The sequence below is a fragment of the Phycodurus eques genome, chromosome 10 (assembly GCF_024500275.1).
Source record: "Phycodurus eques isolate BA_2022a chromosome 10, UOR_Pequ_1.1, whole genome shotgun sequence".
In the NCBI taxonomy this organism is placed as follows: Eukaryota; Metazoa; Chordata; class Actinopteri; order Syngnathiformes; family Syngnathidae; genus Phycodurus; species Phycodurus eques.
In genome coordinates, this window is record NC_084534.1 from 12,701,222 (window position 1) to 12,718,888 (window position 17,667).

The 17,667-nt window shown below is 42.0% G+C and overlaps 1 protein-coding gene across 4 annotated transcripts; it reads right to left on the reverse strand.

The window, feature by feature from the left end:
* Positions 1-467: 467 nt before the first annotated feature.
* dnajc11b (DnaJ (Hsp40) homolog, subfamily C, member 11b) lies at positions 468-16,330 on the reverse strand. 4 transcript variants are annotated; one of them, XR_009769313.1, is made up of 16 exons: positions 16,238-16,330; positions 14,919-15,048; positions 14,702-14,775; positions 14,513-14,614; positions 13,544-13,672; positions 13,316-13,438; positions 12,265-12,338; positions 11,992-12,181; positions 9,135-9,220; positions 7,732-7,848; positions 7,496-7,651; positions 5,155-5,393; positions 4,606-4,748; positions 4,374-4,503; positions 2,218-2,584; positions 468-2,120 (listed from the first exon to the last, which is right to left on the reverse strand). XR_009769313.1 is itself a non-coding variant. In XM_061687622.1 (16 exons), the coding sequence occupies exons 1-16, from the start codon at positions 16,310-16,312 to the stop codon at positions 2,559-2,561; spliced, it is 1,683 nt and encodes a 560-aa protein (XP_061543606.1). In that variant the 5' UTR covers positions 16,313-16,330; the 3' UTR covers positions 468-2,558. The 4 variants fall into 4 exon arrangements, 3 of the variants coding, with proteins under 3 accessions (XP_061543606.1, XP_061543605.1, XP_061543608.1); XM_061687622.1 differs by having other exon boundaries at positions 468-2,584; positions 5,155-5,212; positions 5,324-5,393; XM_061687621.1 differs by having other exon boundaries at positions 468-2,584.
* Between the last annotated feature and the right edge of the window lie 1,337 nt (positions 16,331-17,667).

Consider the following 17,667-nt stretch of genomic DNA (forward strand, 5'->3'; position numbering starts at 1 on the left):
TATACCTAGTGAGGATAAGCAGTGTAGAAAATGGATGGACGGATGCTTCAGGAGGTGACCTGATCTGCACTCCACAGAATACTGTTGGGTTGACATATTTGTATGCACCACACACAAACAAACTTATTTAAAAAAAATAAATAATAATAAATACACATTTTCCAATTTTAACAGGCAAGTTTTCTCTAGTTATGTAGTTCAAGTCAAAGTTGACTCCTTATAAGTTTTAGCCAAGCAAGTCCTAAGTCCTAAAATTAGTGACTTAAGTCTGACCCAAGTCAAGTTAGGCTACCTGAGTGCCCCACATTTAACATATACTATACATACAGAAATAATACTAGTTTTGTAGAGAAAATGTGTGCCTGCCTGACCATCACCAAACTAAGATGACTGAATTTTACTACATATATGCATCCAGTTTGGGGATTGAAGCCTCTTCAGTAATAAGATCAAACTCTTCACTTTTGTATTATTTATTGTCGTATTTTCAGATAAGAGAGCAATGCTCCTCCATTCAGCACACGCTACACATACTGTTTATGTAATCACAAACAATTTGGATGTAGGTTGGAATGTAACATTTAGGGTGCTGCTTTTCTGCTGGCCTGAGAGCGACGCTGCAGCAGATGTGAGCAGAACACCTGTCAAAATAACCCACACGGGCACATTAGGTACACTTACACGTCTAATTCAAAAACGGCAACCAAAAGAACTTTTAATTGACATTGTCTGTGATTTCATATTGTATTAAAATGTTCATTTCTAGTGGCACGGTGAACGGCTCGTTAGCACATCTGCCTCACAGTTCTTAGGACCCGGGTTCAAATCTGGCCTCGCCTGTGTGGAGTTTGCATATTCTCCCGTGACTGTGTAGGTTTTCTGCAGCTACACCGGTTTCCTCCCACATCCTAAAAACATGCATGGTAGGGTCACTGAATACTCTAAATTGCCTGTAGGTGCGAATGGTTGTTTGTCTATGTGTGCCCTGCAAATGGCTGGCGACCAGTTCAGGGTGTACCCCGCCTCTTGGCCAGAGTCACCTGGGTTAGGCTCCAGCACGCCCGCAACCGAGGTGAGGTTAAGTGCTACGAAAAATGGATGGATGGATGGATGGATGTTCATTACTGCATTGTAGCACTGCTCAGAGGTATTTATTTCCCTTGGTTAAATAAGGTCCTCTAAATATTAGAAACATGATGCAGTGAATTCTACAGCTCTCTGTCAATGTCACTCAGTCAAAACAACATTGTTATATTTGTAAAAGCAGAATATTTGATCCAGCTATTCTATTGGATCTCATTAAATTGTGCATGTGGACTTTATAAAGTGCAACACATTTTAAAACGAGCGAAATGGGAAAAATACTGTACTACGTACACAATTTGAGAGTAATAAGATGGCAACTCAGTATTACAGTACTTCCATCTAAAACCAGAATTAGTCACTGTATTCAAACATTTGAGTGCAAAATATGTAGTTTTCCTTCATTACAGTCCTTATAATAATTGCTATTTCAATCCCTATTATCCTGACCAATTCGATTTGGAAGAATAACATTTGATAGACTTGCTCAGAGCTGCATTATGTGCAGTTTTTCTAAAAGGTAAGTTAAAAAAAAAAAAAAAAAATAAGTGCAACTGAAACTAGGAACTCAACTGAAAGACATGGAGACAAATTAACATGTACAAGATATGACACAGACATTATGGGCTGACTTAGCCAACATTTCAAATCAGAATAAAACAAATACTAAGTAAAATCCATTTCAGAGGGACAAACTGGAAGTTGCAGTTCATGAGAAAAATGTTAAATCAAAGTAAACGTCACACAATTGCATCCGACTTTATATACTGTAGGCTAGTAGCAGCCAAAATGTAATTATTGCTACAGCAAAACCAATACCCTTTTATGACATTAAATAGAATCTAAATGAAATCATATGACCATTTCCTGAAATGCACAGATCAGTACCATCCTGTACACCCCGTCACTTCCCTTTCTCTAATAATAATATTTTCACACATTTCCACAAAGTGCCACCCACTGCGCAGTCGTCATGAACTAAAGATGTGACCTTAACAAAAACTAACCTGCACTTCAGGCAATCCTATGACTTGATCCTGTTTGCATGAGGAGTATATTATACTCTGTAATATATCATCAAGATTCTGAAGGACAAAATGTGATGAATAAAGTCCGCAACGAGGTAAAACGCACTTTTCCTTACGTGGCCGCGTATTTGACACTGTGATGAAGGTTGACATCTGCCTGCGAAACTTTGGCCAATCACTGATGGCACCACGACGGGCCCCTCTGTCCTTCTTCAGTGGACAGACGATATTTGAGCTGTTCTGTCAAGTGTCAGGCAAACTCCCAGTGGGTGTGTTAACCTCGCAGCTAGGAGTCACTTCGTAGGAAAAGGAGGAGTGGAGGGACTTCATAAAAGATTCACTAATACCATCACAGAGGAGGACCAAAGGCTGGATCTTTGTAAAAAAAAAAAAAAAAAAAAAAAAATGCATTTTGTTCCTTCATTGCCCTCTAGTGTTCCATGGCTCCTAAGATTCACTTTCAATCCTGTGAGCTGATGAGACAAAAAAGAAGGGTTTCAGTGTGAGTCCACGCATCCAAATGACAGCAAAGCCACCACGTGGTACATTTCATCTCACTCTGGTATGACTTGGACGCTAAAGCCTGATGCAACGTTGTAGGAGTGTGACGCACAAGTGTTCTTATCAATTCATTCTACTCGACCTGTGTTTACCAACCTTTATTGAGCCAAGTCACGTATTTGACATTTGAAAAATCTCGCGGCACACCACCAAACAAAAAATGGCACGTATGTATCTTGAAGTAATGATGATCTCATCTCTATTTATTCACCAAAAGTACTTCTTGTTAAATGTGGGCCTGTTAAGTTGAACACAAAACTGTTATTCTGTTTTATGAATAGCAACAGGTGAATACACAGTTTAATTGTGCCTTCTGGCATCTAGTGGAAGATAATTTAATTATTCTGCCTGTCACTGTACTGTGCTGGTATAGATAGATGAACACAGCTACATCCTTCGTTGTAAATATTAATAAGTAATCATTTTCTGACCAATTAAGTGAAATTGGATGATTTCATGTGGCGCACCCGACTTCCAGGACAAAACCGTCTGAACACAATATATATACGAGCCTTCATATGTCAGCGGATAAATGCTTGATTTGGCAACCGATGCAGTGCGGCCACAGGCACGTCGCCGCTGCGTGAAATGCGAGGTGCATTCAGGGACACGGCGTGAATGGGAGTGAATATGTTCTTCGGTCTTTTGTAATACATTACATAATGGTAAAAATTGATTACTAGGAAAATGATTATTTGTATCAGAATGCTTTAGTTAAAACTCTGGTTGCCAGCCAATCGCAGGGCACATACAAACAAACAACCATTCGCACTCACAGTCACACCTATGGTCAATTTAGAGTCTCCAATTAATGCATGTTTTCGGGATGTGGGAGGAAATCGGAGTGTCCGGAGAAAACCCACGCAGGCACGGGGAGAACATGCAAACTCCACAGAGGCGGGGCCGGGGATTGAACCCGGGTCCTCAGAACTGTCGGCCACCGTGCCGCCCAGTACAAATGTATTGTAAATAAAAAAATAAATAAAAAATGAATTGAAAATGTTTGAAAGTTTCACATTTTATCCAAACTTTTAAAAAAAAAAAAAATGTTTTATCCACATTTTATTTAATCCAAACTTACCACGCCACTGTGCTTGGTCATGATGACATTGTTGATGTACAGTACTCATCATAGGCAACCCGCTTGCATGAGCCACGAGGAATTTGTGTCTTTCCTAGTTCCAAATCTGTTGCCAAATGCAAACGGTTTGACATAAAAAACTGTTACTGTACCAAAAATAGCATGTTCCAGACACCAAAGACCTATGTTTTGTACTCCTCAGCGTTAACGCCGCAGTCATGCCGCTCTCTCTGCTCTATGCACAGTAGACAATAGATATAACCATCGTTCCGTGGCCGCCTTGTCAATGCCCCAAATCAAGCACGGCCGCGACGTAGGCACGTCTTTTGGAGTTGGATCTCGTCGTATTGTATAACTGTGACCGGAAAATACGTCAGCCCCATTCTTCGCCTGCAGTGCGCCACAGCGCCAGTAAACAACAGCGGCCAATTCTGGAACTAACAGACATTTTAGGTGACTCCAAACTTGTCCACAGGAGTGACTGTGAACTGTTGTTTTGTCTGTATTTGCCCTGCTATTGACTGGCGACCAGTTCAGGGTGTACATCTAGGCTCCAGCTCATGAAAACAAGCAGTATAAAAAAGGGTGGATGAACTGCTTGGAAGGTGCATCCTACTCACATTGTTTGGGTATCCGGAGTGGCTCGGTGTCTGCGCAGATGACTTGGTGCATTACTCCTCTGAACTGGTAGAGCAATTTCAGGCCCTTCTGTTCTCCCACACAGGGGTCGTAGAAGCCCGGCAAGCCCGCCTGCGGCAAGAGAAGCGAAGCGATTCATTTGCATTGCATGCATTATCGAAAAGGCTGATGTGCAAATACAACACACACGCACGGACACACATTCACACGCACCTTGGAACTCTCAGTGAGGATGAGCTTGGAGTCCTTGACTAGGCACTGCAGCGGCACGGTGACGTCAATGACTTTGGCTTTCTCCCGCTTCTGGCTGGTGTCGGACACAAACTTTCCATACCAGGCATTCAGGATGATCAGCCCTACAGTCACAAACAGTTTAAAGTGTCATTTTCTTTTGGGTCTCTAGCTGTATTCATCTGTAAGTGTATTTGAAGGCTAAACACATTCAGCGAGTGTCTCCTCAAATAACCATGTTCAACCTCTCCATAAATGTGACAGGGAATTAATTAGCGCACTGAGGTTGCACTTTTGATTGATGGCAAAGCGCTCGAACGTAGATTTACACATTTAACCTCTGTAGACGCTGCAGCATGCAGATTGGCTTCACAGCACGGGATGATGGAAGTTTGAGTCCTGGAGCTACAGTATATGTCCTGTGGCTGACAGCGATCATGACAAATGAGTGTGATTTACACCTTGGGAGTCCGATTAAGATTTGAACTGTCTACACATTGAAAATTGTCATTTTCACACGCTGTGTTTTACCCATCTTGGATTCTTCGGCCTCTATGATTCTCCTCACAGACTCCTGCATCAGTAAAACCTGAAGAATAGGAGGGGCAAAAGTTTTGGGGCAAGATGGGAATAACCGGCCCCAGTAGCGATGATCAATGAATTTGTGTGAAAGTGGAACAAGTGTGTTTACAAGACTCACGGCCGATTCAGCCTCCTGCTTCTTCTTGGCAATGTCCGTGGCTGAGCTCTTCCTCTGCAGCTCCAGCTCTCTGGGAAGCACAGGTACATGCATTACTTACTAGGACTGACCCTGAAGGTTCGCTATGGTGCCCCACATTTCACATAACCCCGCCACAGTATGTCAGCAAAGGAGGCAATAACAATGCCAAATTGAGGATGCGAAAAATGGAGCGAGCTGTCACAGCTCTGCCGCAGAAATCTGAAATACTCTCTGAATCCCCAAGTTCGGGTGGCATCACACCAGTTAGGAAGTTGAGTAAACAAGTAAATTGGCATGACGGTGGCGTCACACTCCTGCAATGATGTGCAATCTCAGTGTAATGCTGTCCATCTTGTAAGGACTATCAGACTCCAGCTTTTGCGTCCCTATTTGTACTTCATTTTTAATATTGAAGGAGAATTGGAAATAAAATGTGTTCATTCACTATCTTGCAGCTGCTGCTCGGATGCTAAAAAAACTCAATAACCACAGAGGTTCAGCTCACAATGGTGAACTCTAATTTGGCCTGCTTTTCCATGTGGGGAGTGCTGAAGCGATGCTTGCGTTATCTGTCAGCTATGTGACTAGTGGGACACAATGCAACCAGCCAATGAATTCCCAACACAACATGGTGAACAGATGACACCAATGGAGTCGAGGACACCTGGCTTTTTGTCTTAATTTCTTGTTATTTTTGTTGTGTTCAGTTGTAGAATACGCTAGTGTGAATGTTCAAATATAAATCAGTTCAAAAAGAGATGTAAAGATATGATTTTCACAAGGTACAACAATGACGATTTTTGTTTGACTGTCACCATGTGTCAATGTTTTTGGTTTATTTTGCATATGAAAATTATGTCAGCCATCAAAAATGGTTTGAATTCAATATGGATGCAAGAAACTATTTCACAATAAAATAAATGACTGATTTGTACATATTGTAAGACATCATCCCTCTTTCCATCTTCTATAGAACCTGTCCTCAATAAGTTCGCTGATGATCTGGCGCCTATTCCAGTTGACTGAGTGATAGTAAGGGCACACCCTGGACTGGTTGCCAGCCAATTACAGGGCACATATGGAAAAACAACAATTCACACTCACATTCACATCTATGGGCAATTTGGAGTCTTCACTAAACCTAACATGCATGTTTTTAGCATGTTTTTAGGGACGAGGAAGAGGACTACCCGGGGAAAACCCACACAGGCATGGGGGGACACATGCAAACTACACACAGGGAGATCAGAGCCAAGAGTCGAACCCAGAACCTCTCGACGGTAAGGTGTATGTGCTAACCACTATGTATTGTCATACACTTTTTGAATCATACTAATTATTTTATAAAGTCAGTGCCAGTTCTTGGCGAAGGGGTGGGATTCAACTTAATTTTGGATGTGTAACATGAATCGTTTTATCTTGTATATAGACATGAAAAAAATAAAGATAAAATAAAAAATACATACACAAGTGAGTCAAAAAGGTTCCAGGACTGGTGTCACAAAAGCTATTATTTCAAACCCACACTACAAACAATCAACCAGCACATCTTCAAAGAGATCCTGCGGCGTTTGCTTCGCTCAGTACATGATAAGAAGCGAGAGTTGTGTGAGGACAACTCATGACGGCTTCGCCATGACAACACGCCTGCTTACACTGTCCTGAGCATTTTTTTTCCTTCCCCCCCCCCCCACCAAACTCAAGGGGGTCATCAAGGGAACTGATTTTAAAGATGTGGACACCATCGGAGGACCTCGGAAGAATCCTTCAACGAGTGCATCAAGGTGTGGCAGAGAAGGCTGGGAAATTGTGTGAAGACTCGATGGAGATTACGTTGTAGTTTGGATTTGAAATATATTTTAGGTGACATCAGTCATGGAACTTTTCGGACACACCTCATATACTGTACATACGGATTTTCAGGATTTCCTGCAGATGGCACAATATGCATGAACTTGGCATGCAACTTTTGATAATGGAAAAGCAAACTAAGTGCTTACTGTGCTAAACTGAAGCAAACTGCCCTGTTTGGTGTAAATGGGACCACTGCGATCACTTGAAGTAACACAAACAATCCTTTGTTATATCAGCATGGTGCTTGTCAGATTCACATGGAAAAGTTAACTGAAACTGAGTGAAATATGGACTGACTCTTCTTTCTGTGCTCGCGTGTAGGGGATGATGACCAGTTTGCGGACGGCCATGTAGACCAGCAACGGCCCCACTGTGGCATAGAAGAGAGCACTGGGCAACAGCTGGTCTGTCAGGTGGACTGGAAACAGGTACGTCTGACTGGCACGTGCCAACCTGCGAGAAAACACACGCATTAGGTCACCCCGCAACGCCCACAGAAGAACGATCTGTCAAATGTTTGGGCCGGTCAGTACTTGATCTTCAGTGTGACTCCCTGAGGGACGCCGACGCTGACAGTGGCTGACAGGACACTGTGGCGGCTGATTTTCCGCTCTGCTCCGTATTCCAGCACCGTTCCGAACCAGCCTGTCCTGGAGAAGGAAGGGCACAGACGTCAATAGAGACCAGGAGCCCGCCATTGACGACAGCAACATGGGCAGAACGTGCAATGACTCAAAGATGCAGGCTGGTTCCTTTCCCCAAAAACTATACAGTGGTACCTTGACTTAAGGGTTTCCTTATACTGTAATTCATTCCATGACCAAGCTTGGAAGTCAATTAACTTGCATGGCAAATCCATTTTCCCCATTTAAATAAAATTAAATGTCATTAATCCATTCCCGCCCCCTCATTTTTTTTATGTGTTTTTAAAATAGAAAAATATCACTGTATTGTATATAAAGATAATAAAACACAATAAAATAATGTAAAGAAATAACCTGATTTTTAAAGTGTCATTATTAGTAATCAGCCGATATTAGCCCTTTTCAAATCGGCACAAATCATTGGTGATTCTGGCAATTTGTGCCAATTTCTTTCCCTTTATATATTCTAATCTACTTCAATATCAGATTAAAGTAATGAGATTCAAATAAAATACAGTACTGGTATTTTAACATATCTACATATTTAATGGTACTTTTACACAAGGACAAGATAACAATCGACCAAGCATTGGCTCATAATTTGAAAAACTCAAAAGTCAAGATACCACTGTTATTTCCACCCCTATTCAAATATGATCAAACATAATTATACACAATTAATATTTACCGGAGAGCTAATATTTGATCATCAATTATTTGCGCTGACTGTGAGGGAAAAGCAGTGAAAATGCCAGAATTCTTTGTTTGAATAAAATGATGTTTGATCATTAAATAAGTGTAATGATTTAATCTATTTTTGATACCAACATTGAGTGTCAGCGATAAGTTCATAAAATCTTCAACAATCCTGAGGTTTGATCACAGAGTCGAGTTGAGCTGTTAAATTAAAGAGCTCGACAGTCATGATTAAGACATGAAATGACGTGAAAATAATTCGATCACAAAAAGGCAATCTTTTTTACAACAACTTTTGTTGTTTTGTTAACGCACAAAAAACTGCATAAAAGATGTAAAGGCAATCTATGAATGTTCTGAACTCCAGTTTCCATGAAACTGTCAGACTGAGCAGAATCATGATTGCCTGGAGGAGTTGTCCCATAGCGGAGGCCTGCATGGATGTTGTGCTCCCTTAGATTCAATTAATTTAACAATACATTTCACACGATCAACAGAGATCTTTCTAGTCAACTAACAGACCCGCTATTCTCATTCCTAATAGTACATTTGAGCAAAGACTTGGACACTGGCTGTGTAATGACAAACAAACTTACTTGAGGGAACCTTTGACTTTGGTCTGGTCCTCATCTTGGAACTTGTACTGGTAGCTCATCATTAGGTAGGAGTGAGGAACACCCAGCTAGAAAGGCCATTTCAATTTTGCATCATAATTATAGTACAAACAACATGCCTAGGCCACATCATTAGGTGCACCACAGCTGTTTTTTTTTTTTTTTTAAGGAGCTAATAATCTTTAGCCTAGTTTCAAATTTGTTTAAAAAGCGTTTTCATTTTGTGATGTTATAATAGAAATACTTCTCAGTATGAATTGTGTTTCACTAACTTGACATTGCTTCAATAGTGTTGTGAGAAGCAGCAGTTTTTAATTTCCTCAATTTAGTACTTGTATGAGCAAACTGCAGAAGCTCTGAAGAAGGGTGAACAGTATATAATAGAATATGTAAAAAAAAAAAAAATTATAGTTAATGACACAACATTTCAGTTATCGTCAAAACACAGATGTACTATTGGTCGGTAAAACTATGACTGCGTAATTTTTTTCTCGGATTCAACGAAACCGCAGTCCTCTAGCTCTCTCTCTAACAAGTTGAGGCAGATGGCCACCTCACAATGGGCTTCATTGACTAATAAATGTGTAGTGACACGTGCAAAAATGACACTTTTCTGAAGTGTTTCCACTGGACTGTCAATGGCTAACAAAAAAGATACCTGGGACTCTCTCACAACAGCTGTCAATGCAGTGTCAGTTCAGGTCCGCACCGTGGCTCAGGTCAGGTGAAGAAAAAGTGGTTCAATATTAAGGTGGATGCAAAGAAAAGGATATCAGACCAGAGGAAACAAAAGACTGAAACCGGACAAGGACAAGGGCCATCTGATCTCACTCCACAGGAGGAGCGACTGCCTCCTATAATAGGAAACTCAGCCTTCATTGGCATATGTGAACAGAACGAGGGTGAAAGTGATAACATTTCACCCGTCACTTGCAGGTAATTATTTATTTGTCCCTATTTGGATTTCTTAATATCGCAATTAAACGAGTGAAGATGAGTGTTTAATTTCACGTACATACTTAAGTGTAAGTGTTAAATTGAAGATTTAAGATTATATATTAAGGAAGTAAGTATATGAACGGCAGAAAAGTGTCCATTTTACGGTTATTTAGGACATTTAGTCCACTCATAAGCAAATTCCGGGTCCATCCATCCATCCATCCATCCATTTTCTATCGCTTATCCGAGGTCGGGTTGCGGGGGCAGTAGCTTTAGCAGGGACGCCCAGACTGCCCTCTCCCCAGCCACTTCACCATAGGTGAGTTTAAGAACATAGATCGACTGGTAAATCGAGAGCTTCGCCTTAGCTCCTTCTTTACCACAACGGACCGATACAAAGTCCGCATCCCTACAGATGCTGCACCGATCCGCCTGTCGATCTCCCGTTCCATTCTTCCCTCACTCGTAAACAAGACCCCAAGATACTTGAACTCCTCCACTTGGGGCAGGATCTCATCCCCGACCTGGAGACCTCCACGCTTTTCCAACTGAGGACCGTGGTCTCAGATTTGGAGGTGCTGATTCTCATCACAGCTGCTCCACTCTCGGCTGCAAACCGCTCCAGTGAGAGTTGGAGATCACGGCTTGATGAAGCCAACAGAACCACCTCATCTGCAAAAAGCAGAGATGCAATACTGAGGCCACCAAACCGGACCCCCTCTACGCCTCGGCTGCGCCTTGAAATTCTGTCCATAAAAGTTCTGAACAGAATCGGTGACAAAGGGCAGCCTTGGCGGAGTCCAACCCTCACCGGAAACGAGTCCGACTTACTGCCGGATATGCGGACCAAACTCTGACTCCGGTCGTACGAGGTACCGAACAGCCCGTATCAGGGGGTTCGGTACCCTATACTCCCGAAGCACCCCCCACAGGACTCCCCGAGGGACACGGTCGAACGCCTCACCGTTGGTGGACACCAACGGGTTCGGGGATTGCCTCCACGACAGGCACCGACCACCTTACGGCAAATTCCGTGTTTCAATTAATATTGTTATAGTTTTTATAAATTAATGTAGTTTCAATACATTCCGCATCTTGGGTGAAAGATACGTTTAACGTTTTTTGGAAAGCTCATCATTATTTATGGTCTGAGGAGGTTCTATTTTTTTTCACAGAGTAAGAACATATTCAAGTTAGAACATATTGTTGAATCAGATTTCTATGTCAAATGTTTGTATGCACGGTTTAAGCATAAATGTGTGTGTGTGTATGCACCGTTTGTACTAAATGAGGCTCACTGAGTCTCGGTTCTGTCAAAGGTTTGTTCCTTTTAGAGGCATATTTATACTCTCTGTCACCAGCAGTCTTGCACGTCACTCGATAATGCATATTGAAATTATTCATGAATTGTATATGACATGTATTGTGGTCAAAAGCTCATCTATAAGGACTTGGGCTTTGGAACCAGAGGGTCACAGTTGGAAGTCCTACTGTAGACAAAAAGTCAGTTAGTCTGCTTCTTGACTTTTGTGGCTTTGCCCTTGAGCAAACACTGACCACCTCCTCCATATCTAGCCCATTTCACCCTAACATCCTTGCATGCCTGCATGTGCTGGTTCTCTGTGTGGTGTGCAACACAAATATACAGCAATGTCAGTTGAATTTTCCCTTGAGGGATTTGAAGATAGTATGATCAATACAACTATATAAAGTATCACAGCCAACCACAACCAAAATAATAAACGCACAGTTAACTTATTTGACAATGTCAAATAAATGTAGTATTGTCTTTCTATATGCTGGAATTGTAATTCAACGCTCAGGTGTACCTAATGTTTTGGCCAGTGAGTGTATTTACTAAATGTGTTACGTTATAGTTACACACTAATGTTCTGATTACCTGTACAGCAAGAGTGAAATGACTGCTCTTCGTGTCCCGCACCACACTTGTGGTCATCGCACTGGTGGGACCCCAGCGCCACTGCAGATACCCCATCGTGTTCTGGTCCAGGTGGCGTGCTGTCATCAAAGAACAGCTGGGGCGTAAGCCACGGGGGGAAAACTGCAAGCCGCACTGCGCTGTCAAGAAACTGAGCAGAGGAATGGCATAGGGCAGATATATCAGAAAGTCCATGTGCTACATATCATACTAGGTTAAACATTTGGGCCATACCATCGCTGTGTTACATTACGAAACACCTTCAAGCCAATAAGAGGTCCCAGTATGTCTCCTGCACCAAACTCCAACTGCATGGATAAATGCACAAACATGTGATAACCGAGGTAAACAAATATAATTAGGACTGCAAGCAGCGATGAACGGATCCTTGCACCCTTTTTCATGGCGAAACCTCAAAAAGATCATCAAACATTGACACCATGCTACGCCCACATAAGATGGTGTAGGCAAAAGAGCTTTCCAAAATACACTTTCATTGCAATATGACAGGGTCCGTATGCATGACTGCATATATGTACACTTATGCTCATACGTTTACATACCCTGGCAGAATTTGTGAATTATTATTATTTTTTTAATATGACTGATGACTGAACAACGACCATCATTAATTTCTTTATGGTTATGTCTTGTTTATTGATAATGCTTTTCTGAAATGCTTAGCCGTTTAATTTGAATCCAAATAAAATAAAATTAAATGTGTTTCCCCTGGTCCTTCATGTTTTCTTTAAAGAATTGTACCCACCTTACAAATTCAATCAAACATATGAGCACAATTTTGTCTTTTCTCATTTACTAAATAAAAGTAGGGCCGTGAATTGAAAAATAAGAACAAGTAAATAAGAACAAGTATTACGTGTTGAAATAAAGTGCTTAAATTCAGAATAATTATTTGAAAACAACTAACAAAATACAGATAATACTTAATATTTTGATCATATGGGTAGAAGCAAAATCATGCATTGTAAAAATGCATTATACATAGGTAGAAGGGTTTTCCAGAATTTTGTGGTCAACTTTAGGGGTGCGTACATGGATGCGCATTATACACGAGAAATTACGGTAATTGCTCTCTCTTTCCATTTGTCGCTAGCATAGTAGCTAGATGAACAAAAATACATTATTTGAAGTGAATAAAAAATCATTTTCTGACCAAGTAAGTGACAATGGATCAACTCCCGCGGCAAACCTGATGATCTCTCACGGCAAACTTCCTCGTCATAGTGGTTGGGAGTCATCGGCCTATGGCACGTTTGAGCCTCACCTCTCCCCAGCCTTTCGCAGATGTAACCCGCCGAACAGTCATGTTAATGCTGCCCCCTCCATTGCCATTGTGTGTTGAGAGTGAGCCAGAAAGCACTGCTGTGTCAGAGTTCGTCAAAGGAGCCTAAAGAATAACAACAAAGCTGATAAAATGGAAGTGTCTACCTCACAAAGTTCAAAGCGTGACAAGCTGCTGAGTGACCATCACATACTTTTGTGAATTTTTTACCTCGATGGACTGGGAGATGTGCATCTTGTTGATCTCAAGGTGAGGAAAACCTCCCCCTGGCATCTCCTCAAAGTCCTCATCGTAACGGTCAAAGAGGTCAGTCGCATCCACACCCACACTTATGGTGCCCTATTGATGGAATGAATAAAAAGGAATGCAGGACAGAATATAAGTGAAGGTGCACATCATATAAGTGAAGGTGCACACTACAGTGGAACTTCCAAAGTCAAACAAAATCTATTCTGCGACACTGATAAAAATAACGTAAAGTTAAAAGATAAAAATAACGTAAAGTGAATTCATTTGCTCCAAGTTCAAACTGCTCCAGTCATACAAATACAACACTATGCGGTGCGCTTCCAATCATTAACAATGATGGGACAGTCAGGCAATCTCCTTTTCATGAGCCAGGAAAGATAAGCATCCTTGCTCCTTTATTAACTTCTACACGTTGACAACAATGAATTGGAATGAAACTATAACGGAAAAGTAGCTAAAAGAGAAGAAAAGAAAGATGCCATTACGATGCATCACACGTGATTACAATCTTTCCATTCTGTTGCCTACTTGCTGTTTCTGCTGTGCCTCAGCTTTACATGCTTGCCTCTTCAAAGTGGCAACGGAATAAAGCAAAAAAAATTAAAATAAATCCTGAGGTACAAAGATATTGCCAAATGAAACCTCAGTGTTAGTTTTATGTTATACAATGGACCATTTCACAGTTCGTGTGGTGGCGCAAACGAATACTGATGTAATTTTAGTCAAATAAAAAAATGAGGACAATTGAGTTAAATTGGAAGCGCTTTTTTTTGTCTTAATGCATTGTTGAGGTATCGGATCGGGACTCGGTATCAGCAGATATTTAAAATCAAGTGACTCGACTCGTGTGCAAAAAAAAAATGTGATCGGGACATCTCTACTTTTGAGGCTTTTGACTTTAAAGGCGCCAATGCATGCGACTAACAAAACCTTGGGGTTCGTTCTTTGCTGCAACTTCCTCTCTTCTCTTTCTCGTTGTAGACGTTCATACTCCTCTCGAATTTCTGCCGGCGTTCTTTTTCGTTCCACCACCTAGACAAGCATATCACAATATGAAAGACGATGACGTCAATCCCCCCCCTCCTCCCCCCCAAAAAAACACTTAAATAGACAGCTTACCTCCCAACCTTCTACTTCTAAACCTTTCTTCCCAAAGAGGTCGTAGATGGATCGAGCGTGAGGATCACTTAACACTGAGGGAACAGAGGGAAACATATTGATATGATGTACATAAAATCGGTTTTAAAAGGTCTATTTTGTATTTGTTCTTGTATGAACTATGTTTATACAGTAGCTAAATAGAACGATAGCCAGATACTTCATCGTGTGTCCTTACCCTCAAAGGCTTGGTGCACCTGGTTGAAAAGCTGCTCAGCCTGTATTTTCAGCTCAGGGTCGCGATGTTTGTCAGGATGGTAGAGCATGCAAAGTCTCCGATACGATGCTTTCAGCTCCTCCAGAGTAGCCTGTGATCACACACAAACAAGCCCAACATCTAACTATTCATCCATCCATTTTCTGAGCCGCTTCTCCTCACTAGGGTCGCGGGCGTGCTGGAGCCTATCCCAGCTGTCATCGGGCAGGAGGCGGGGTACACCCTGAACTGGTTGCCGGCCAATCGCAGGGCACATAGAAACAAACAACCATTCGCACTCACAGTCATGCCTACGGGCAATTTAGAGTCTCCAATTAATGCATGTTTTTGGGATGTGGGAGGAAACCGGAGTGCCCGGAGAAAACCCACACAGGCACGGGGAGAACATGTAAACTCCACACAGGCGGGGCCGAGGATTGAACCCGGGTCCTCAGAACTGTGAGGCTGACGCTCTAACCAGCCGTCCACCGTGCCAACATCTAACTACTGTACATTAAATCAAAACACAAATTCTAGGATATAAAATTAACACAAAATCTAGTTTTGAATCATTCCAACTTTTGGGATTTAGGAATCCAGGATAATAAAATTGAGAAACAGAACATCTAATTGCCAATATGGTGTATAGTATAAGGTAGAGTACAACATTCTGTTGTCCACTATATTTTACATTACTACAAATATGGTGATTAAGGGGCAACATAAATACATAAAACTCCCTTTTGGGCACACATGGTAGTGAAAGGTGTACCCTTTTTCTTCATTGATTGCATTGTTTATGGAATATTTTGTACAGTTTTTTTTTTTTTTTTTTTTTTTAGTTGCAGCAGAACCTACGACAAGGCAAACTATACAAAAGCGTCCATGCAATTTTGTGCACAATTTTGCATCACTTGTAACATGCTGTTATCCTACTAGTATGCAAGAGTTGTCCAACTAGTGTGCAGTAATGGGTTACTAAAGACAGAGTCCTTCTACTAGTGCGTTACATTGTCTTACTAGTGAGGACAATGAGCGTACCAGAGCATGGAGCTTACGCTGGACATTAAGGATATCGACTAAATGCTCAAACGGCTTGCCATGCACACATTTACTTCGATGTGCAAGCGCAAATATTGTTCATTAGAGTCTCTGCAGCATCATCCGGTCTCAACCTCCTTCCTTCTCGCCAGCTGGACGACGCACCGAGCGCTAACTCGTGAAGCGACCTAAGCGCAACCGTCACAGTGAAGGACCTTCTAAAGCTCACCGTCGGCGTATGACACGTGAAACATCCGTACCTCCTTCCTCACGTTGAGCAGCGAGTAGTAATCCTGATTATTGAAGTCAACATCATCGTCTAAGGACGCGGCCATGTTCGACCTCGCTGTAAGTCCCGCCCACACCTCGAGTGTAGCGCAAGCTCATTGGCCAACAATGTCAGGAGCGGAAACTGTTTATGGCTCCCTCTGCAGGTAGTGTGAGGAAACAATCATGTCTACGACCTCATTACAACCACATTACCGTTAATGAGTGTACCACACAGTTACTTCCCATTTCAAAATTGAGGAATAAACAAGCATATGAACATTATAGCAGAGGTGCCAAAAGTACTTTCAATCGGTACTGAAGTAGCAGTACAGATAGGTGTGTAGAAACATTTGTGGTAAAAGTAGAGCCCTGAGTCAAGCCACCACTATTCTTTCCCATAACTTGTGTGGCTCATCAACTTTATTCCTCTATAGTTCCCACAGCTCTGCACATCACCCTTGTTCTTAAAATGGGCTCCAGCACCCTTTTCCTCCATTCCTTAGACATCTTCATACCCGCTAGAATTCTGTTGAACAAGCTGGTCAAAAACTCCACAGCCACGTCTCCTAGATGCTTCCATACCTCCACAGTTACCAACCCTTTCCATTTTTCATCCTCTTTAATGCCTTTCTAACTTCCCCCTTACTAATCATCGCCACTTCCTGGTCCACCACACTTGCCTCTTCGACTCTTCTTTCTCTCTCTCCTTTTCGTCATTCATCAACTCCTCAAAGTATTCTTTCCATCTATCCAGCACATTACTGGCACCAGCCAACATATTTCCATCTCTATCCTTAATCACCCTAAGCTGCTGCACATACCTTCCCATCTCTAGCCCTCTGTCTGGCCAACCTGTATTGATCCTTTTCTCATTCTTTAGTGTCCAACCTGGCATTCATGTCATCATATGCTTCTTGTTTGGCCTTTGCCACCGCTACGTTTGCCCTGCGTCGCATCTCCGTGTATTCCTTTCTCCTCTCCTCAGTCCTCTCAGTGTCCCACTTCTTCTAAGCTAATCTCTTTCCTTGTATGATTTCCTGTACTTTGAGGGTCTGCCACCAAGTCTCCTTCTCCATTTTCCGACCAGAAGATACATCAAGTACACTCCTCCCTGTCTCTCTGATCACCTTTGCTGCAGTGGTCCAGTCTTGTGGAACCTCTTCCTGTCTCACCTCTTCTCGAAAAGCCGCGGAACACTCGTCCTGTCTCAGCTTCCACCACATGGTTCTCTTCTCTGCCTTTGTCTTCCTAATCTTCCTCCCCACCACCAGAGTGATTTTACACACCACCATCCTATGCTGTCTAGCCATACTCTCCTCAACCACTACCTTACAGTCGGTAACCTCCTTCAGATTACATCGTCTGCACAAGATGTAATCCACCTGTGTGCTTCTACCTCCGTTCTTGTAGGTCACCCTAT